This window comes from Kogia breviceps, chromosome 9, assembly GCF_026419965.1.
Source record: "Kogia breviceps isolate mKogBre1 chromosome 9, mKogBre1 haplotype 1, whole genome shotgun sequence".
Classification (NCBI taxonomy): domain Eukaryota; kingdom Metazoa; phylum Chordata; class Mammalia; order Artiodactyla; family Physeteridae; genus Kogia; species Kogia breviceps.
Window position 1 is genome coordinate 22,535,021 of NC_081318.1, and position 24,106 is coordinate 22,559,126.

Consider the following 24,106-nt stretch of genomic DNA (forward strand, 5'->3'; position numbering starts at 1 on the left):
TAAATGCGAAAGCTTGCAAATAAAGTAGCATATAACATTTTTGCTTAAAAAGCCTATCACAAGATGTAGCCACCTCTAGATGTGCTATCAAACATTTGTGATAAGGCCATTGTAAAAAAAAAAAAAAATTAAAACCTTTATTGCTAAAAGTATTAACTAGTTATAAATATCATACAGCCTAAATGATAAATTCAGTTTAACTTAACTGGTCCCTTCTTTCCAAATATAAAGCCTAGCATTACCTCTACCTGAGAAGACAGGTCTTCAGCTGTACACCTGGAAGCCTGGACAGGAAAGCCAGGGAAGACTGGACCAGCTGGTTCCCATTCCTGACTGGTATGTAGACCATTTTACTACTCCCAGAGTCCAAGCTGCTCAGGCAAAAGCCATCCATCCACAGCAGCACACAATATTCTTGGTTATGTAAGCATCTCCTACCACAGAGACTCCATACATTGTATGAGATTCATATATAAAGATCTGGCTTCTTAGGGCAGATTAATCTTAAGTCTAAGTTGGCAGCAGTAAAAGAAACTTGCTTTGACAGACTTTGGTGTTACCATGAGTTAGTTTCAAGTGCTGAGCAAAGCATACTTGAGACAGCTGTCACTACATATCGGCCTGGGCTTCTGGGCTCTGTTCAGTCCCACTGTTTATTTATTGATTCCTGTACCATTACCACACCATTTTAATTACAACAGCTCTGAAGTATCTATCAATATCTAGTAGGGCAAATTCCCCTTTGTTACTCTTTTACAAAAACTTCTTAGCTATTTTTCCCCATTTACTCTTGCACTGGGTTTTAGAATCAGTTTGTTAAAATCTGTAAGAGGCCCCTTGGGCAGACACCATCTTATCCAGGTGATCAAAGTTAACATCACCAGTAAAGGGACAAATCAACATCATGTGCAGTGAAATGAACACAGTATTACTTCCACAGTATTCCAGCCAAAAATGTATAAGCTGAATGTAATCATGAAAAACCACAAGGCAAACCCAAACTAAAAGAAATTCTACAATATGATTAGTCCTTACTGTTCAAAAATATCAAGGCTAAAGATACATGAGAACTGAATGTAACACATGATTCTGGGACTTTATTTTACTATAAAGGACATTATTGGAATAATTGGCAAAATCTGAAATGAGGTCTGTAAATCTGATGATAATGTTAATTTAATCCATTATTTATAGTGTTAATAGTGTTAATTTCTCAATTTTGGTACTTGCTCTGCAGATACATAGAGAATATCTGTTTTCCAGGAACAAACACCAAAATACTTAGGGGTAAAGGAGCATAGTGTCTGCAGCTTAATCTCAAGTGGTTCAAACAGAAAAACAATATGTATATGCATATGTATTACAGATAGCGAGGGGAGAAAGGGAAGAGGAGAGGAGAGAGAGAGGGAGCAGGATAAAGCAAATGTGATCAAATGTTAACATCTGGAGGACCTGGGTGAATACAGGACAATTTTTTTACCATTCTTATAACTTCTCTGTAAGTCTGAAATTATGTCAGACTAAAATTTAAATTTTAAGAAAGTCCCTTGAGGATTTTACTTGAGATGACCCATGAAGGAATATAGTCTCTAGCCATTTATCCTCATCTTTTTGATATTATCAGTATAGTTCCATTGTTTTCTTCTTGTTTTTTATTCCTAAGTACCTTTTAATTTTCTATATAACTGTGAATAGATATCTCTTTTATTTTGTAATTGCTTGTTAATATACAGGAAAGTAATTTATCTTTGCAAGTTTAAATTTTATCCAGCCAATTTTCTAAACTCTAATATTAGTTATCATTAGTTAATTATCTTGAATTTTACATTAGACAATCAGATCATCCTGTTATTAAAGACAACTTTCAGCTCTTTCTTTCCAATATATGTACCTTTTATTTTTTTCTCCATTGTATTGGCTGAAACCTCCAGAACAAGGTTGAATAGTGGAGATGATAATGGGCATTTCTGTCTTGTTTTTTACATTTTTAATGAGGATATTGGTAATGTTTCACCATTATATATGATATTTGCTATTGGTTTCTTGTAGATAGTATATCAGTAAAATAAAATTTCTTTCATTCCTGGATGCCTACAAATTTTTTTCTTAACCAGGAATGGTTTAAAATAAAGAGTATAGCTTGATGCATTTTAATAAAATGAACACAGTATCAGAAAAATCAAACTGTTTCTTTTAACCTTTTAAAGTACTAAATAGGGCTTCCCTGGTGGCGCAGTGGTTGAGAGTCCGCCTGCCGATGCAGGGGACATGGGTTCGTGCCCCGGTCCGGGAAGATCCCACATGCCGCGGAGCGGCTGGGCCCGTGAGCCACGGCCGCTGAGCCTGCGCGTCCGGAGCCTGCGCTCCGCAACGGGAGAGGCCACAACAGTGAGAGGCCCGCGTATCGCAAAAAAAAAAAAAAAAAAAAAAAGTACTAAATACATTCCACAGATAAACCCGATTTGATCTTAATTTCTATTTTTATTTAGATTTATCCCTGCCATCATATATTTATTTTTTTAACCATTCTTTCTTATTATTTCATTTTCCCACTTTTCTAATTTTACTGAAATAATCAAGCTTTCTTTTTTCCTTTCCTTTTTCCCTAGGGAGATCTACATAGTATTACCCCTAATACTTTTTAAAAACCCATAAATTTGTATTTCTCTAACAACAGTAAGAGTAAACCACGTCTGGAAAGAAATCTGGCTATTAACAGTGGTTACTTCTGGAAAGGGGAATAAGGTGAGGAGTAAAGATACGAAATGGGACCTAGCTTTTTAAATTTAACCTCTTTTATTGTGAAATATAACACATGTATAGGAACATACATAATTATAAATGTATAGTTTAACAAATTATCAGAAAGGTAACATGTCGTCATCATCCAGGTCAAAAAATAGACTACTGCCAGCACACAGATGCCCTCTTACCTGCCCCTTTTGACCACAACCCTCTCCATCCCACCGCCTTCACTTCCAGAGGAAACCTATTTCCTGATTTTTATGGCAATCATAAAACCTGCTTTCTTTTAATAGCTTTATTATACCTAATTATGCATCCACAATATTGTTTATTTGGGCCTAGTTTTGAAGTGTATTTGTACAGAATGATATAGTATGTTTCCTTTATGGGATCTTTCATTCAAAATCATATTTCTGAGATTTATCCACATTGCTGGGGTTAGAGGTAGTCTGTTCATTTCCATTGCCAAATAGTATTTCTTTGTATGAATATATACCACAATTTATCCAGTCTAAGTTGCGTGAATGGACATTTGGGTTGTCCAAATTAGTGGCTCTTAATGCTGCTATAAACATTTCTGTACATGTTTTCAGGTGTACAGGGGCCCATATTTGTTGGCTATAAATGTAGAAATGGAATTTCTGAGTCATAATGTATGGAAATCCTTACCTTTACTAGATAAAAGCCAAACTGGTTACAAAATATTTAGTATTAGTATCATCAGTCTTTTTAATTTAGCAATTCCTGTGAGTTTGTAGACCTAGCTCACGGTGGTTTTAATATGCGTCTATCTCATTACTAGTGAGGCTGAGCACCTTTTCATGTTTGTTGGCCAACTGGATTGATCCTTTTGGGAAGTGCCTGCTCAAGCCTTTTATACATTCTTGTACTGAGATGTCTTTTTCTTATTGATTTATACAAATTTGTTATATATGCTTGAGATAAGGACATTCATTTTTTACCCTATATATTTCCATATTATTTGAATTTTAATAAGCATATATTACACCTAGAGATTCTAAAATGAAAAAATTTAAGATCTTTAGCAGAGTTTTACTTTCTTCCTATCCCCAGTTTGTTTAAATCATCTGAAATGTTAGTTACAGAATGTTATATATATACATACACAAACATACACATATACTATAGTGATTTATATTATCCTTCTATATATTTAGAAAACTTTTCTTATCAATTATACCAGGCTTCACAGTCCCTGTATTTAGACACAACTCTAAGCTTTTCTGCTTTTTTCATACACTACTGCTTCTTGTGCCCAAACCTTCCTTTCTTGGATTTGTTTTTCATTTTACTGGGAACACCTCTTCAAGTAATTTTCTCAAAAAGGGTGTGTTCATAAACTTTCAGAGTTCTTATTTATTTTGACCTCCATTTAAACATTTAAATATTAGTGAGGCTGGGTACAGTTCTGTGCTCAAAATAATTTTCCCTCAGAACACTGAAGGCACTTACCTTCTAGCAAACTATGTTGCACGTGAGAAATCTCAGTCTTGAGTCTTTCTATGTAGCCTGTTTTCTACCTCTGGAATCATAAGTAGTTCAGTAATGTACAGATAGATGCTTTTTGCTTTTACATTTTTCTAGCTTGTTCCTTGGTGAGCCCTTTATACTTGAAAATTCAAGAGTCTTTCTTCAGCATAGGGAAATATTCTTTATTTCTTTATTTTCTCTCTTCCACTGTCTTTCCTTATGTAACTCTATAAAGTGGATACTGGATCACTTAGATCTACCCTCAAAGTATAATTTTCCTCATGTACTTTCTCTTTTTGTCCTCTTGCTTTGCGGTCTGTAAATTTCCTCTACTTTATTTTTGTAAAAATTGGTCTTAAGCCTGTGTATTATTTAATCCTCCAACTGCATCTTTATTTCAGCAAGTTTCAATATGGAACTAATTCCTTAACCATTCCTTTTTTTTTGCACGGCAGTTGTCTTTTTATTTGTGGACCCAATTCTCTCTTGACTCTGAAGAAACCTGCTGTGATCAGAACAAGTTTAGTTTCCCTCAAATGTCTGGTAAGCCTTGATCACTGATTCATATTAATAAGTGAAGGACTATATTGATTAGTATTCTAAGAGATAATGAATTTCCTCCACAGTTGTATTGTCTCCAAACCTCCAAATGGGAGATGTGTTTGATTATGGGTGTCTGCAGGTAAGTGGTACACTCACAGACAGGTTTCTCTTTAGAAGTGGAGAAAAAGCAGTTTTTCTAGAATAAGGAAGGCTGCATTTTGCTAGCATGGTCATTTAACGTACATCAGTCCTTGGTGGAGTTTGCTTTCTTCTCCTCCCCCTATTCCACCCTCCTCGTCCAATCTATTGTGGAGATCCATTACCTAAAGCTCTGCTTTGTGCGTACACTCTTTCCAATCCCAGTCCATGAAAGCACTGCCTGTTCAACCCTCCCCTAAACAAATCCCCTACTTTGCTTGAAGAACTGTTCTTAGAGCTTTATCTTAGAACTAATGCCATTGCCAGGGAGGGAGGGAGAGAAGTAGGAGAAATAACCGTTCTGAAGGCAGTCCCTTAATTATTTGCCCTGATGTTCCATCTTCCCCCTGCCTGCTCCCTCCTCCTCCACTTGCCGATTCTAGGCTTGAGTTTCAGGAAAGGAGCTCTTTAAGAAATTATTTGATTTCCAGCACCCAGCAGGAATACCTATTTGGGGTTGCATTTTATTCTGTTCTGGTTTCTCAATCATTAGAATTCCAACTGCTTTCTGTTACCCTGAAATTCCTTAAATTTTCTGGTATTATAATAGCAAGAATGATGGCAGCTAACATTAAGTCAACATTGGCTAAACAGACTGTCAGTATAAATATTTGTTATCCTGGTCTTTAGCTAGTTGACAAGCTAGAGTTAAGGCAATTAATTTGGCTTGTTATGCTGACTTTGTTTCTGATAAATAAAAGTTTTCAATTATGGAAAAAAAATCATTGGCTAAACGTAAAAACTCTTCTAAGTGCTTTGCACATATTACCTCTCTTGATACTCACAACAAACCTAGGAGGTTGGTACTATTATCATCATCCTAATTTTACAGATGAGGAAACTGAGGCAAAAAAAAAAAAAGAATAAGCAACTTGTCTAAAGTCACACAGTTGGTAAATGGCAGAGCCTGGATTCAGACATAGGTAATCCGGCTTCAAAGCCTCCCTTTTCTGTTTTTCAATATAATTATGATTCATTCTTTTTTGTAGGTCTGCTTTGTAATTTTCAGTAATAAGTGAGAAGTATGGGAGGGTAAATGGGTGTAATCGGTCTATCATTTTGTAATGAAAACACACTGTTTTCACTACAGTGATACTGTTTTCACACCACTTATAATAGGTAGCAACATCTTTTAGAGAACGTACAGGATCTAGCGAAGGAATCTAGCAACAGAAAATGAGCCCTATGAAACTGTTTAATCAGAATCAAAAGAGATAATGTGTAGGAGTCCCAAAACGAGAGGCTTGAAAGTGGCAATTTCAAAAGTATAGGTAAGTTGTTTTAAAAATCTAAGGAAACACTAAATAGCATTTTTGTATTCTCAGCAACTTATTAGTTTACTGTCACCACCACCAGAGAGAAGTTGAGAATGTACTAAAATTTTATTCCCATCCTATTCCCTGACAGCAGCCTTACAAATAATTCAGTTCAACTCAAATACATATGATATACCTACTACATGCACTGTGCTACAAACTGGAGATAAATGAAGAAATGAAAGGCACTGTCCCACTGTCCCTGCCCTTACAGAGCTTACAGTCTATGGCAGGCAGGAACAAGTAAACAAATGACTATAATTCAGTGTGGTAAGTGTTATGATACAGGCAGATACACAGAGGGTGCAATCAAAGCAAAGAGACAAGCCTTCCAAGGAGGTTTCTCTAGAAATAACTCATAGACTGAGTGTTCAAGGATATGCTATTATTGGCTTGGGGAGATTAAACTGAATGTATCATCTTTTCCCTCAATCTGTTCTTCCATCCATCTATATAATACCTGCTAAAGAGAAAATGGTCCACACAGAAAGCTGGAAGCTTTCTTGACTTTTCCCTCCTCCTCTTGAATTGGTCATCAAGTCTCATCTAATTCCACTTCCTTATATTTCAAATCAACTACCTACTCTCTATTCCTACTAAATATAACTACCTTAGTTGCAGCCTCTATCATTTCTCACCTTGATAACTCTAATAACCCTAACTGGTCTTCCAATTAAATCTCTTCATTAATTAAATAAACTGATCCTGAAAACTCCCCTTGGGTGGTGCTCCACTTGATCTGGGCCCTCTCCAGCTTCTTCTTTCCACACTCTTTCCCACTCTGCCGAACTTCCTACAGTCCTCTGAAAGACCATGCTCTGTTTTGCCTAACTGCCTTTATTTAAGCTGTTTGGTCCTTGTGGTTTGAGATGTTCCAACCTTCCCCTGTTAACACATACTCAGACTACTCCATACATCTCTTCTGAAAAGTCATCCTGATGGCTACTGATCTTCCCCTGTCCTTCCCACATGCTGAGTCAGGTACCTCTTCTGTGTGCTCCCATACCACACTAACTCATCAGGACACTTACCACAAAGAATTACACTCAAATTATTCTTTAATTGTTTCTTCACTTGATTCTCTATAATCTAGATGATTGAACTAGCACAAAGCCTGTTACACAGGAGGCAATCAAAAAATACTGAAAGAATGAAAGCATGAACAAATGAACGAACGAGGTTAGTTAAGTCTGTGAAATCTGATGAGATAACCAAAGGAGATAATGGAGAGGACAGAACGTTGGAGCACTACCCATCTTTAGCGAGTAGGAAGAAAGAAGCCAGTAAAGGAAACAGAATGAACAATCAAAGACGCAGGAAGAAAACATCTCAGATTGTACAGCAAAGTATAACCCAAAAGAAGAGAAAACTTTAAGAAGGTACAGGTGGTCAACAGATCAAACACTACAAACAGGTCAAAGAAGGTGAGGACTAAGACAAGGCCACTGATTTAGAAGCAGTCACTGGTGATCTTGCTGTTGCTAATGCTGAGCCTACTCCCGCCTCACTCTTCTCAGCACTGTCAGAGACCATCTTCCTCAGCAATTTTTTGAGGCAATTTAGGGCTTGCGAAAATAACCAAAGATATGAAACTTACCTGTGCTAATCTCTTTTTTCCATGATTAAAATATTGAAAAACAGAGAATATAAAAAAAATAAAATCCCACCATCCAGATATAATGTTATTTCACTATTTCCTTTGTTTTTTATGTTTATATTTGTACAAAACTGGTATTATATTGAATTTTACATCCTAATTAAACAATTTCTTAATTATACTTAAATTTAGTCAGACCCCAAGTTAGCCTTCTCATTGTAAATTTAAAAATTAGCATTCTAATTTTTTAAATAGAAAAAAGAAAAAATTTTATCAAATTAGATGTACTGCTTGGCTACGTGTGCACAATGGTTTTTTTGTCACATAACACTAAAATTACCTATTAGTTTCTATCAATAAAATTATTTATGCTAAAAGGTAGCACAGCAGGAATTCCCTGGAGGTCCAGTGGTTAGTACTTGGTCTCTTCACTTCCATGGCCCAGGTTCAATCCCTGGTCAGGGAACTAAGATCCCACAAGCCACACAGCCAAATGATAAAATAAAATAAAATAAAATAAAGGGTAGCATAGCACCCTAAGTATCTTATCTTGACCCATTTAGGCTAGATTTTATTTTTTTAATGATCTGGACCTTGGCCACTAAAAATAAGTTAGGCACTAGATATAGAAACATCTTTAGCTGCTGCAGGTCTTTTTTCTAGTCTTTTTTTTTTTTTAAATAATCTCTTCAGTCAAAATTAGATACACTGGCTTATAAATAATAAGGTCTAAACTGTAACATTAATAACGCTTGTCTGACAATTTATTATATCTAGAAAAATAGTATGAGCCAGAGTTTTCAACCCTCTTCTGAGATTTTCTTTTTTCAGTAGGGAGTATGTTTTACTGGAAGAAGTAAAAAATAGAAAGAATGAAACATTTCTAAAAGTAAGAATTACTAGGTCAAAGGATGTGAACATTTTCAAGGCTTTTGATACATATTGCCAAATTAAATCCAGAAAGGCTGTGTCAAATTTACACTTCCTTCAATATATGAGCTTCATTTCCCCATACCCTTGCAACACTGAGTATTCTTATTTTTAGTCTTTGCCAATCTAATAGATAAAAATGATAACCTTATTATTTTAATTATGTTTATAACAATAGTGAAAATAAACAATTGTCCATATTTATTGACCTTTCTTTTTTACAAATTGATTATTCATGTTCTTTTACCTATTTTTCTAGTGGGTATTTGCTTTTAAACTATTGATTTATAAGAGCTCTTTATATATTCATGATATTAACCATTTGTTACAAATATTTCCCCCTTTTATCTTTTTATTTATGGTTTCTGACATAAGAGGTTTTTAGTTTTATAGTTACATAAATTTTATTTCTTTCTTAAAATCATATTTAGAAAATTATTTCCCATACCCCATATTTTATAAATTATTCAAAGTTCTTTTTAATATGTTTACAGTGGAATAATACTGACATCAATGAGATGTTTTATTTCTACCACCTAATACATATTAAGTGATTCTAACTTCCTAAAACTTATCATTACAATTCCAACAGTGGTCACTATGAAGCACAGGTTTAAAATTAAATTCTAGATTTTCTTTCATCCAATTTTAGCTGTTTAGACAATTTTTAAAAACCAGAGTTTTGAGTTTAGAAAATTCATTCAAAGTTCCCTTTAACCCATATGAAGCACAGATCTCTTGCTAGTTATCACCCACCTCTCAAAAACCTGTTAGGGATCCTTATGATGGGACAGGACTGAATGAAGCGCCTCCTAACTGGGTCCCATCGTATTTTCTTCTTACCTGTTACCACAATTATCAGCAATAAGTCAGACACATACAACACATGGCAAATAATACATAGTAACTGTAGTTATAAAGACAGAAAAACAGGAAACAAAACAATACTTGAATACAGAAAGAAGTGATGTAAAGTAGCATTTAACCCTGTTTTGGAAGTCAAAACAAAATTTAATTAATATATAAGCAGTGATGAAGGTTTTCAACTCATCCCCAAAAGAATAAGAACAATTATGTGCACCATTTTTCAGAATTCTGGTTCAACAGACATGCATTCAATAATCACCAATGCCATCTTGTGGCAAAAATTCACCAGGAGCTTTATAAACAGATTGGAAACGATGACATTTTTACAAGTCAGTGAATGTTAAAAAGGGAGCTCTGACTAAAATTAATTTGGCATAACATAGGCTCCTGTTCTCTTCCAGGTTTGGTATTCTTTTATCAGTTATATGGTTAAAAGGATAAAGCAATGGGTACCATTCTTTAAATATGAAATAAGCTGATCTTACTATAATTAAAATTTTGTGGTAGCAACCAAATAAAACAACTATTTAATATCGTGACACTTCCACTGTGGGGGGAGAAAAAAAAGTAAATTCCTCTGCCTTCACAGGAAGCAAATTAACTGCACATTAACCCCAATTAAAACTCATTTTCTTATAACATAGAAGAAAAATGCAAAGCATAGAAGTGTTAAATGGGATAATTTTGTCTCTTCCCAAAGGTTTGATAGCTCCCAAAGACAGCTCTTACAAGCAATAAAAACAATTAACACTGGTATAGAATTTAGAGTTTACAAGAAGCTTCTACAAGTATTATCTCATTTGATCCTGACAACAACCCTGTATGGATTCAACAGTCATTTCATTAAGCACCTGCTATGCCTTGAGCCCTAGGCTAGGCTCCACAGTAGCCAAAGGATATGACTCCTAGCCTCAAGAACTCATGGTCTTGTGAGGAAGGCAGATGCCTAAATTAATAATTACATTACAGTGAAGTAATTGCTATAACAGGGGCTATAAAAACACTTTGAGGAAGATATTATCATCTTAATTTTACAAGTAAGGAAGCTAAAAAAAATTAAGTGACAATGCCAAAGCCAGGAGTCAAACCTGGGCAGTTTGACTCTAACACCTGCCTTTTTTCTACTATACCACACTTAACCTGTCTCAAATTCCTTGGAAAGCATATAGTTTTTGGTTTTGGCAATTGGAAATATCTGAGATGCTCATCAGCAAGGTCTGGTCTGTTTACTATAGCACTTGTACATAGAGATACATAAATTCAGTGTAATGAAATAGCATTACCTGCACATGTATACTTAATATAGTGGCAGAGACAGACTCGTGAGCAAGGGAAAGAATTATTTTGCAAAAGGGTTGCAAGAGGGTTTATCTATTAATCCTCTAAGTTTTTTAAATCGGTAGTTCCCAAATGCTGGTCTACAGACCACTGGTGGGCTAAGGTGAAGATTCACCAGTCCAACACAAAATGAGAAAAATATGGACAAGGCAATGAGATTTTTAAAATGCTAAAATGTTCCATTTAAAAGTCTGTCCTGGGCTTCCCTGGTGGCGCAGTGGTTGAGAGTCCGCCTGCCGATGCAGAGGACACGGGTTCGTGCCCCGGTCCGGGAGGATCCCACATGCAGCGGAGCAGCTGGGCTCGTGAGCCATGGTCGCTGAGCCTGCGCGTCCAGAGCCTGTGCTCCGCAACGCGAGAGGCCACGACAGTGAGAGGCCCGCGTACCACACACACACACACAAAAAAAAGTCTGTCCTTTTTTCGGAAATTTCGTTATTAAATATTCCTTTATTTTAAGAGATGAAGGTGATAGAAAATGGTACTTGATTTTGTTTCTTAATATTCTTTCTTGGAAAAATAAAAAATTTGCAAGCCTATGTGTATCCCCAAAATATACATTATTTAAATTTATAGGTTTATGACATCCAAAGACTGGAGAAGCACAGCTTTAAATCAATACAATATTTGTCGATCACTCATAAGTCCAACATTGTCAACCACACTATCAAAGGATACATAAGATGTATAATAAACTTCCCTTGCCCTCAAGAAGTTTATATTCTAATTAGGGAGACAAGACAAACACATAAAACAATTGGATAGCAATATAAGACAGAATATAACAAGTGATTAGCTTAAAATTTGACATTTTTATGTATCAAAAGCATTAAAATGTACATACCCTTTGACCCAGCTATTCCACTTCTAGGAATTTATTCCTAAAGAAATAATCATAGATGCATGGAAAGATGTATGGACAAATATACACACTGCGATATTATTTATAATGGTAAAAAATTAGAAACACTTTCAGTGTCCAATGATAGGGAGATGGTTAAGTATGCCAAATAAACATATTTAAATATATTCATATTCTACGCACCACTAAAAAAAGTACATACAAGAATATTTACTAACATAAGAAAACATTCACAATATATTGCAAATGAAAGGTGCAAGGTACAAAATAGTAGCAGTGCATGATACCATATCAACAAAGAAAAAAGTATATATTCATGAAAAATACAGGCAGGATATACATCAAATTTTAATTGTGGTTATCTTTGGGCAGTTACTATGAGTAATTTTGTTTTTTTCTCCTTAGTTCTGGTGTTTATTTTCCAAGCTTTCTCATTGAGTAGGCATTACTTTTGGACTGGAAAAAAAAACAATACCATATTACTTTAATTTTTTTTTAAGCTATGATAAGAAAATACTGTAAAGAAACATACCAAAGTATTAACAGTGGTTATGATTCAGGTTGAGGATTATCACCCCTTTTATATTATCCAAAAATTATAAGACATATATTGTTTTATAATGGAAAAATATAAAACAAATTTAGATAACAGTGAGGGAGTAAAACTGAAAATTACTGAACCAAACTTGTAATCAAAAATCCTTTTTGATGTTTTCTCAGAGCTCTGTCAGACATCTTTGGCCTACTTTTCTCTCAGCAACCAACGTAAGTCTGTCACAGGCATAGGCTAATGTTGACTCTACAGTGGTTATTCACGCAAAGTAGGCACTAACTTCAGAATCCATGTTTTCTTCCTTCAGCCAAAGAGCAGAAAAAAAGAGAAACCAGCAACATAGCATATATATGCCTCTCCAATTTCATGTAAATATATTCCAAAGTTTTGTTCTTGAAGCTTTAATTTTTATATATTTGAATGCCAATGTTCATTTATGATTGCTTATACTCTTCAAAACAAAAACCATAATTTTTTCAATCATTTCATCAATATTTTACTTTTTGCTAGCTTTTCCATTTTTCCTTTTTATTTATTTCACTATAAATATGACATAGTCATTGACAGTCAAGATGGTAGGCTGAGCACACTGCAAGCAAGCTCCCCTCTCCCCAAAGCCCCACAAGTAACACAAAAACCATTAAAAAAAAAACCCACTATAATCAAAAGAAAGCAAGAAATGGTCTAAGTCAATCACTGAAAGATGTATGGCTGACAGAATCAGCTTAAAGAAGGAAACCTAGTGCTATACACCCAGTGTAGAGGGCTACTGCAAGTGATCTGAACAGCCCTCAGAGTAAACTAAGCCCAGAGGTGGAAGACAGCAGAAAGAACTGAAATAATTTATAGAATTTACAGCATAACTGGTTAGGGGGTGGCATGGAAGTTACAAAGCAGGTCAACCTCTCCCACCATTTACCATTTTGGTTCAAGCGTTATAGAATAGAGGTACATAATTTGCTCCTAGATGGGAACAGTGGCATCAAATAAGAAAGGTGTCACTCCCCAGGTAGGAACAATGAGTATAAACCCTTGGATCAGAAAGACAGGACAGAGCCCTGGGTGGATATTAAATCCCAGGAAAAAGAGGGGACAGACACTAAAGAAGTCTGGCAATTGGTACACTCTATCTCACTGCACATTCCATCTCTACCCACAGTCAGTGGAGACCTGCTGCAATAAACATATGTAACATTCACAGGAAGGCTAACAAGGACTCTCAAATAAAGGTGAATGAGCACAAAACCAAGACTCAAACATGAAAAAGTTATTAATGTGACAAGCAGAACTCATACCCAAAGAAAGAGAGTTGACAAATTAAATAGAATAAGACCTTAGATTAGGTACAATTACTGTCCTGAGATATGCAAGATGATAATACATTTATTTTAAAAGAAATAAATTGGAACTCTTAGAAGTTAAATTTTGATCATTTAAATTAAAAAACTAATTAAGGACTGAAAAAAATAAAGAACAAATTAAATTAGTAATCTAAAAAATGGAGCCAAGAAATGCACCAGAACATAGTATAGAAGGAAAAAGAGGTGGGAAGCATTTTAAGAAGTTAAGATATAAAAGGGGATTGAGCAACTACTATCAAAACGCCACCTGCCTTTTTTGTAGAAACGGACAAGCTAATCTGAAACTTCATACAGAAACACAAGGAAACCAGAAAACCAAAACAATCTTGAAAAAGAACTAAATTGGAAGACTCACATTTCCTGGTGTCAAAACTTACTAAAAAGATATAGTATTCAAAACTGTAGTCCTGGCGTAAGGATAGACATGTATATTAACGGGACAGAAACTGAAGGGTCTACAAGAAAACCCATGTATCTACAGTCAGTTGATTTTTTTTAACATCTTTATTGGAGTATAATTGCTTTATAATGGTGTGTTAGCTTCTGCTTTATAACAAAGTGAATCAGCTATACATATACATATATCCCCAAAGAACAGACTAATGGTCAATTGATTTTTGAAAAGGGTGACAAGATTACTCAACGGGGAAAGCATAGTCTTTTCAACAGATGGCCCTGGGACAACTAGATATACTTTTAAACCTAGAATTCTATATCTACTCAAACTCTCAGTCAATTGTGGGAATGAAATCAAGACTTTTTTATTTTGGCCGTGCTACATGGCTTGCAGGATCTTAGTTCCCCGACCAGGGATCAAATCTGTGCCCCCTGCAGTGGAAGTCCAGAGTCCTAATCAGTGGACGGCCAGGGAATTCCCAAGACATTTTTGAATGTACAAGGACACAAAATTTTTGCTTCCCTCAGAGTTCTAGTGAACAAATTACTCAAAGATATACATATGGAATTTTTAAAAAATCCAAGAATAATAATCAAGGTATAAGAAACGAGTAAGCAGAGAAATCAGTAAAGTAAGTTTAAATAAGTGTTGACTGGAAAACAAAACAAAACACAAAAGCTTACTAACATTCAAAACCGTAATCTCAGTGATACTGACAGGAATAATTATGAGGGTAAGAAGAAGGGCTGGAGAAGGGAAAGCAGGTGAATGGTAAAGTCCTTGTCTTGTTCAGAAGATACAGAAAGTGATTAATACAGATACTGATAGAAAATATAAATTTAAGTATTATGTAAAGAATTTAAGATGGCTTCACTCCAAACATTTTAAAAAGACACAAATGCTTTCAGAGAATAGAGAAACTCATTTATGAAACTAGTAGAACCCTGATATCAAAATCTGATAAAGACATTAAAGATCATTACAGGTCAACATCCTTTATAAATATAGGCATAGAAATTCTAAACAAAATATTATTAAATCAAAGTTACATAAAAAGAATAATATCATGGCCAAGTGAAATTTGTTCCAAAAATGTGAGGCTGATATAACATTCAAAAATCAGTATAATTCACCACAAAAGCAGAATAAAGAGAAAAACTATGCAATCATCTCAATAAATGCAGAAAAAGCATTTGATAAAATTCAACACCAAGCCAACTGGGGGAAAAAAGAAACTTATGCTTACACAAAACCTTGTACGTAAATGTTCATAGAGGGACTTCCCTGGTGGCGCAGTGGTTAAGAATCCGCCTGCTAGTGCAGGGGACACAGGTTCGAGCCCTGGTCCGGGAAGATCCCACATGCTGCAGAGCACCTAAGCCCGTGCGCCACAAACTACTGGGCCCGCGCTCTAGAGCCCGCGAGCCGCAATTACTGAGCCCGTGTGCCACAACTACTGAAGCCTGTGTGCCCAGAGCCTGTGCCACAACAAGAGAAGCCACAGCAATGAGAAGCCTACGCACCACAACGAAGAGTAGCCCCCGCCCACCGCAACTAGAGAAAGACTGCGTGCAGCAACAAAGACACAACACACCCAAAAATTTTTTTAAAAGATTTTAAAATAAATAAATAAATGTTCATAGAAAGTTCATTCATAATAGCCAAAACCTGGCAACAACCTTCCAATGAATCAGAATGGGTAAATGAACTGTGGTTCATCCATACCATGGCAGACTACTCAGTTATCAATGAACTAACAATTGATGGGGGCAATAACTTGAATGGCTCTCAAGGGAATTACGCTGAATAAAGAAAGCCAATGTCAAACGGTTACATGATTCCACTTATATAACATTATTGAAATCACAAAATTATAGAGATGGAGAACAGATTAGTGGTTGCCAGGGGCTTGCCAGGGGGAGATGGCTGTGCCTAAACAAGGGCACATGAGGGGCCCTTGTAAATGGGTCTGTTCCATATCTTGTCTAGGTGGCCATGCAAATCTATACATGATAAAATTACACAGAACTCAATACAAACACATGCACAGACACACACACAAATTAATGCATGTAAAACTAATGAAATCTGAGTAAAGTAAGTTGATGGTATCAATGTCAATTTTCTGGTTGTGTTACTGTGCAGTAGTAACAAGATATCATCTGGGAAATTGGATGAAGGGTGTAAGAATCTCTCTGTATTATTTCTTACAATTGCATCATAAATCTACAATACCTCAGAGTAAAAAAGTATGAAAAATTAAATAAATAAAAACCAAAATGCAGAGGAAAAAAAAGCCTGACTATGTTGATATGGGGCAGATTGCATTCAAAATGACATATCTGAAACAATTATGAATATTTTAACAATTACAACTATCGATAGAGAACCTGATCTAAGAATTCTGGTTTAAGTGATATGGTCCTACTGCATTATACAATTCAGTATCTATAATTTCAAAAGAGAAGCAAATTAACACTGTATTCAGAATCACTGCATGCTTGTGCAGACTGCTTACTGCTCGAGAGCTCCATGCCAAGTGGCTAAATGAGGACTAAAATCCAGCCTGCACTCTGCTGCCCAATGTACTCACAGAACTATGTCTACATGCACCATGTCACACTTTGGGCTCGCAGTGACCAACTTGTTAAGTGAATGACTTTCTTTTAAACATAAGAGAAATAACATTTGAGTATCTATTCCTAGCACTTATATACACTCATTTTTAAATTTCTGCCTTTGCCTTTCAAAATAAGATCCGAACCCATATCTTAGCTCTGCTGTGCTGCTCGGGTATAGAGTATTCCTCAGGAGGCTTCGGTTCTGTCTCAAATCCTTTTTGAAACAAAGTGGTGTATAAATTAATACAAACCAAAATATGAATTACAGTGCAATATTGTACTGTGTTATGGTTTAATTAGTCACGGCATTATAATATATGTATGTTTATGTATGTGAAAACAGCTGCATTCCTTAATAAAAGTACTGTTCCAAGAACTCATTTAAATCCTCACCACAACTCTTAGATAAAATTATGATCCCCGCGACTTCCCTGGTGGCACAGTGGTTAAGAATCCGGCTGCCAATGCAGGGTATACAGGTTGGAGCCCTGGTCCGGGAAGATCCCACATGCCACGGAGCAACCAAGCCCGTGTGCCATAACTACTGAGCCTGTGCTCTAGAGCCCGCGAGCCACAACTACTGAGCCCACATGCCATAACTACTGAAGCCGGTGCACCTAGAGCCCGTGCTCCTCAACAAGAGAAGCCAACGCAATAAGAAGCCTGCACACCGCAGTGGAGAGTAGCCCCTGCTTGCTGCAACTAGAGAAAGCCCACGTGCGGCAACAAAGACCCAACGCAGCCAAAAACAAATAAATAAATAAATTTATAAAAATTATGATCCCCAATTTACAGATGAGAAAACTAAGACATACAGAAATTAAGTAATTTGACCAAGGTCACTTAGCTAAGTAAGCAAGTAAAAACTCTGGGATTCAAACCCATGCAGTTTGGATCCAAATCACTCTTAACCACTCACAATAATGCTCATAGTCACAATTCAATTTGGCACCTGAAAAAGTATGTCTAACAGAGGTACTTGATAAATACTTGTTAAATGAATGAATGAATGGATACTATGGCAGTAATTCTCAACCAAAGGTACACTCTCCCAACTCCCTAAAGAAGTTGCTCTCCTCTCCCAAGATTCCGGTATTATTCTCCATTATACAGTCATCCCTTGGTATCCACTGGGGATTGCTTCCAGGACCCCCAAGGATACCAAAATCTGAGGATGCTCAAGTCCCTTCTTCTATAACATAGCTAAGTGTTTCCATACAACCTATTCACACATCCTTCAGTATACTTTAAATCCTCTCTAGATTACTTATAATACTTAATACAATGTAAATCCTATGTAAGTAGTTGTAAATACAATGTAAATGATCTGTAAATAGCTGCTGGGGTGCAGCAAATTCAATTTTTGCTATTTGGAACTTTTATTTTCCCCGAATATTTTTGAACCGAGGTTGGCTGAATCCATGAACATGGAACCTACAGATACAAAGAGCCAAAGGTATCATTATACTGCCACTTAATTAAGAATAAAAACCAGGGACTTCCCTGGTGGCACACTGGATAGGACTCCATGCTCCCAATGCAGGGGCCCCAGGTTCAATCCTTGGTCAGGGAACTAGATTCCACATGCATGCCACAACTAAGAGTTTGCATGCTACAACTAAGGAGCCCGTGTGCTGCGACTAAGGAGCTGACAAGCCTCAACTAAGGAGCCCATGTGCTGCAACTAAGGAGCCAGCGAGCTGCAACTAAGGAGCCCGTGAGCCACAACTAAGACCCAGTGCAACCAAATAAATAAATATTTTTTTAAAAAAGAATAAAAACCATAGTAAGTCATAGCCTATCATAGACGTCTTTCCTCCTATAAAAATGAAGTAATCACAGCACATCGAGAGACATCTTCAAACCTTAAGATATTCTTTGTCATTTTGGTGTATATCGTTAGTTATTCAAGTATGACTTTACTGGAAAAAACAGCCTTGTAGGGTGAGTAGTTTTGTCTTTGGGGGAGGGAGACAGCACACGAGGAGTTGTATCAGGTTCAAACTGTTCCAAAAGGCAGATGTGCTACTGAAACCACTGTTCGTAAATGACTGAATTCTAAGTTTTACTATCCTTCCTTAGAAATAGTAAAAACGAAAGAGGCTAAAAATTTTACACATTAAAAATTAATCAAAGTATTATAATTCATAAACCTGTGTTAGATTAAAATATTAAATCAGGACTAACAAACAAAAATTCTAGGAATACTCCTGATTTAAAATAGCACCATCACATTCCTAATGTTTATGAATGGCTGCCAAGACTTTGAAATAAAGTTTTAAATAAAAACCCCACCATTTGGGACCAGTTAAATCTTTTGATAGGAAGAATTAACTATAAGCACACCACAAACTATATGTATACTAGATGGTCTCTAAAGCTCTAAAACTTCTACAATTTTCATTGGAATCAGAAATGCTCTAAGAATCTTAGAAACTTACCCAGTGCAATGGTTCCCGAGATGCTGACTAGATGGCTCGTTGCAAGCTTATTAAAAAATATAAAAATAAAAACAAAAACAAAAAAAAGCAGATTACCAGGTCCATCCTAGTAGGTCTGGTATATTAACTTTGGTAGGGAATCGGGTTCTACTGAGACTAATAAGAATTATTGGCTCTCTTCCCAGAAAAATGCACATATATGCTCACAATTTTACACACGATATAATCCTCTGAAGACTATTCACAGACTTGTGAATTGAGGGACTCCATGTTTAAAAGAGGGGCTTCCCTGGTGGCACAGTGGTTGAGAATCTGCCTGCCAATGCAGAGGACATGGGTTTGAGCCCTGGTCCGGGAAGATCCCACATGCTGCAGAGCAACTAAGCCCGTGCACCATAACTACTGAGCCTGCGCTCTAGAGCACACAAGCCACAACTACTGAAGCCCGTGTGCCACAACTACTGAAGCCCGCGCGCCTAGAGCCTGTGCTCTGCAACAAGAGAAGCCACCACAATGAGAAGCCTGCGCCCTGCAACAAAGAGTAGCCCCCCGCTCACTGCAACTAGAGAAAGCCTGCATGCAGCAGCAAAGACCCAATGCAGCCAAAAATTAAATAAATGAATAAATAAATAACATTTTTTAAAAAATTAAAAGAATTTAGACCCAGAATATTATAATTGTTTTCAAAGGGTAGTTAAATGGAAGAAGGAATAACCTTATTCCATATTCTACCAGAAGACACAACTGGGAGAAACTCATAAAGTTGCAGCTGAATTTAAGGCAACAATTAGAGCCAACAAATAACCTGACAGCTCTCTCCACAAATAGGCAGCCCATTAATTTAAGAGGTCAAAATAAGTAGACCTCTTTAAAATAGAGGTTAAAAAAAATGGTTAGAGCTATTGTGGAAAGGATTCCCACACTGGGTAGAAGATAAGGCAAGATGACTTCCAATGTCTTTTTCAATTTTAGTATTTTATGATTCTAAGGAATTTTAGAAGAGGGGAAAAGGGAAAAATAAAAAGTCAAAAGATGGATGATAGTGTCATTAAATGTGATGGAGCAAACTGAGAGAAGCAGGATTGTGAGGGGTCAATCAAGAGTTCTGTTTTGGCTGTGTTAAGCTTGAGATGCCTGTTTGACCTCCAAGTAGAGGATATAGGGAGGCAGTCTTCATATATAAATCAAACTCAAGGGAGAGGTGGAGGCTCAGGATATAAAGTTTGGAATTCTTAGCATACAGATGGTATTTAAAGTCACTGAATTAGCTGAGATCACCAAGAAAGATTAAATAGAAATAGCGGCAGAAGACTATAACTCTTGAAGGTGAGAAGGAAAGGAGAAGCAAGTGAGGAAGGTCAGTAAAATAGGAGGAAAAGCAGGGCTGCTTGGTTTCACAAAGGCCTAGAGAAGAAATTGTTTCAAGGAGGGAGAGCTCACCTGTCATATGTGCCTGAGAACTTGAGTAAGATAAGGTTTTAAAATGGTGGACTCTGTACTGCTATTACTGCAGTACTGTAGTTAGCATTGTGGGTATAGTAGGCTTTTGTGGGGTGGCCTAGGGACTTACTAACTATATGTAACATGGGAAAACATATTCAGAATTTCAAATCACAAACTGACATATAAATTTAGAATTTTGAAATGCAGCCTGTTTTTAATAGCCTGTATACTTTTTAAGGTTCATTTTGTTTATTCTCCCTGAGCTATTTTTAAGACCATCTTTTTTAAAAAAAGTCTTTAGTGTTTTTGAACCCCCAGATCATTAGACCGTTACCAGAATCTATACTGGGCAAACTTGTAGAACATAAAAGTTATGTTCACTTAAATATGTAAATATGAGTATTAGATTAATAGATTATTAATATTAATATTAGATTAGAGTATTAGATCAAATGCAACAGGAAGCTACTAAGGATTCTGATCTTGGAAGCAATAATCATAGTTATGCTTTGGGAAGATTAATCTTGTTTCAGTATATAGAATGAAATAGGAAGACTGAGAATGACAAAAACATTACAGGTTTCCCCTGTTATCCTAAAGTAGAGTGTTTCTAATGAAACCTTTCCTAGGTTGAAATGGTGTAATGCGCAGAAGCAATTACCTTAATTACCTTTGTGCTAACCGATGCACAAAATAAACCCTGTAAAAGCGCAGATGCTCGCAGACACAGCGCAAAGCTATACGGCTCGACGCTGAGATGATGAATACAGTTCCCAGGGAAGGAGCTTGGCGAGGCCACTCATGCTGCTCGGGGTGCACCCTGCCTCTATAACAGCTAGCTGCAAAACAAACGCTGAACCAATTTTTGCTTTTCACCTTTTTTTATAAAAGTGAAAATCCTCTTCAGATTTCTTTCAGTCAGTAAAAACAGATACTTTCTTAAAAATGAAGTGGCGTAAAGCAAACTTTGTAAAAGCAGGGGATACCTGTATTAATATAGTCCAATTTGAGGCAGTGAAGGCCTGAATTACAGCAGAACTGGGAAGGACAGGAAACAGACAAGAACGGCACAGTGGTTAAAAGCATGGACTTTGGAACCACACTGCTGTATCCAAATCCTGTATCCAAATCCTGGCTCTGTCCCTTGCTAGCTATATGGCCTTGGACAACGTCTTATCCTCTGGACCTCAGCTTCTTTCTCTACGAAAAGGGGACGATAACATTACCTACTCCTCATTAGGTTATGAATAAATGTTTATAAAAGTGCTTAGTTAAGAATATTATTTGAGGATAAAACACAAGGACTTAAAGACTAGCTGGATGGGAAAGCTGAATAAGATAAAGAGATAAATGATAAGTGTGAGTTTTTAAATTCTGTAACTTGAAGAAAACTTTAAAAACACAGGTACAAAAGGGTAAATTGGCAATATTTATCACTATGCATTGCACAATGTTTTTAAAGAGTAAAAGACCAGAGACAATTTAAATATCTATCAACTGTGTGGCTGGCACCTTGCTGTACACCTGAAACTAACACATCATTGTAAATCAACTATACACCAATAAAATTTTTTTTTAATTTGTGTGGCTGGTAAATTAGTGTACATCCATACAATGCAATACTTTCAGCCATTAAGAAGAATCAGATCAATCTAAATGAGCTAATATAGAACAGTCCCCAGAATATATTTTCAGTAAAAAGAAAAAAAAGAAGAAAAAAGGGCAGATACAGAAAGAATACTTTATTTTCTACTCTAATTCGTTTAAAAATAAAGTTAACATACACTTATACGCATATATATGTGAATTCTAGTTCTGGAAAGATACACCAGAAACTAACAGATGATACCTCTGGGGAGAGACTAGAGAATCAAGGATCTAGGGAGAAAAGAGATTTTGTCTCCCTTGTATACTATTTGATTTTATCATGTTTATGCAGTGTTTTTAGTTTAAAAAAATTAATGAAAAAAAATGACAGGCAGGGAAGGTTGAGTTCAATAGTAAGAAATCATATTTACATATTTAAGTGAACATAACTTTTATGTTCTACAAGTTTGCCCAGTATAGATTCTGGTAACGGTCTAATGATCTGGGGGTTCAAAAACACTAAAGACTTTTTAAAAAAAAGATGGTCTTAAAAATAGCTCAGGGGGAATAAACAAAATGAACCTTAAAAAGTATACAGGCTATTAAAAACAGGCTGCATTTCAAAATTCTAAATTTATATGTCAGTTTGTGATTTGAAATTCTGAATATGTTTTCCCATGTTACATATAGTTAGTAAGTCCCTAGGCCACCCCACAAAAGCCTACTATACCCACAATGCTAACTACAGTACTGCAGTAATAGCAGTACAGAGTCCACCATTTTAAAACCTTATCTTACTCAAGTTCTCAGGCACATATGACAGGTGAGCTCTCCCTCCTTGAAACAAATTCTTCTCTAGGCCTTTGTGAAACCAAGCAGCCCTGCTTTTCCTCCTATTTTACTGACCTTCCTCACTTGCTTCTCCTTTCCTTCTCACCTTCAAGAGTTATAGTCTTCTGCCGCTATTTCTATTTAATCTTTCTTGGTGATCTCAGCTAATTCAGTGACTTTAAATACCATCTGTATGCTAAGAATTCCAAACTTTATATCCTGAGCCTCCACCTCTCCCTTGAGTTTGATTTATATATGAAGACTGCCTCCCTATATCCTCTACTTGGAGGTCAAACAGGCATCTCAAGCTTAACACAGCCAAAACAGAACTCTTGATTGACCCCTCACAATCCTGCTTCTCTCAGTCTGCTCCATCACATTTAATGACACTATCATCCATCACGTTGCTCAAGACAAAAACTTTGGAGTCATCCTGATTCCTCTCTTTCCTTCATATTTCACAGTAAATCCTGTTAATGCTACTTTCAAAATATATCTCACACTCGGTGACTTCTCACCACCTATACCACTGTACCCTACTCCAAACCACCATCGTCTTTTTAGGAGACTACTGCAATACTTTTCTAAATGGCCTTGATGCTTCACTTTTACCAATTTCCACAATCCATTCTCTACCCGGCAATTAGAGAGAGCTTTAAAAAATGTAAATCACATCACATACTCCCCTGCTTAAAACTGTCCAATAGCTCCCTTCTTAGAATAAAGAAAGGTCACAAATTCAGTTTTAGACATGATAAACTTGAGGGGTAAAAGCCATATAAGTGGAGACATGGAGAAATCAAGTATTTGGCCCTCAAGAGAGATGTAGGCAGAAGTTACAAAGTGGCCTTACTTATTAGCATATGAATGAAAAATGAAAACCATGGATTTGGAAGAGAATACCTAAAATAAGTTGAAAAAAGAAGGGCAGAGGCAAGGGACCAAGACTTGAGAACTCCAATAACTTAAAGGTCTGGTAAAAGAA

General features: G+C 36.2%; 1 protein-coding gene across 3 annotated transcripts in view; it reads right to left on the reverse strand.

The window, feature by feature from the left end:
• KLHDC10 (kelch domain containing 10) overlaps positions 1-24,106 on the reverse strand; it is a 57,275-nt gene that overhangs the window by 20,291 nt on the left and 12,878 nt on the right. Inside the window, exon 2 of one of the 3 annotated variants that reach the window (XM_059074460.2) lies at positions 9,577-9,663. The exons of the other annotated variants lie outside the window; for them this stretch is intronic. Coding sequence (XP_058930443.1) covers positions 9,577-9,663 — 87 coding nt within the window. The remainder of the gene's footprint in view (positions 1-9,576; positions 9,664-24,106) is intronic. 3 annotated transcript variants of the gene reach the window in all.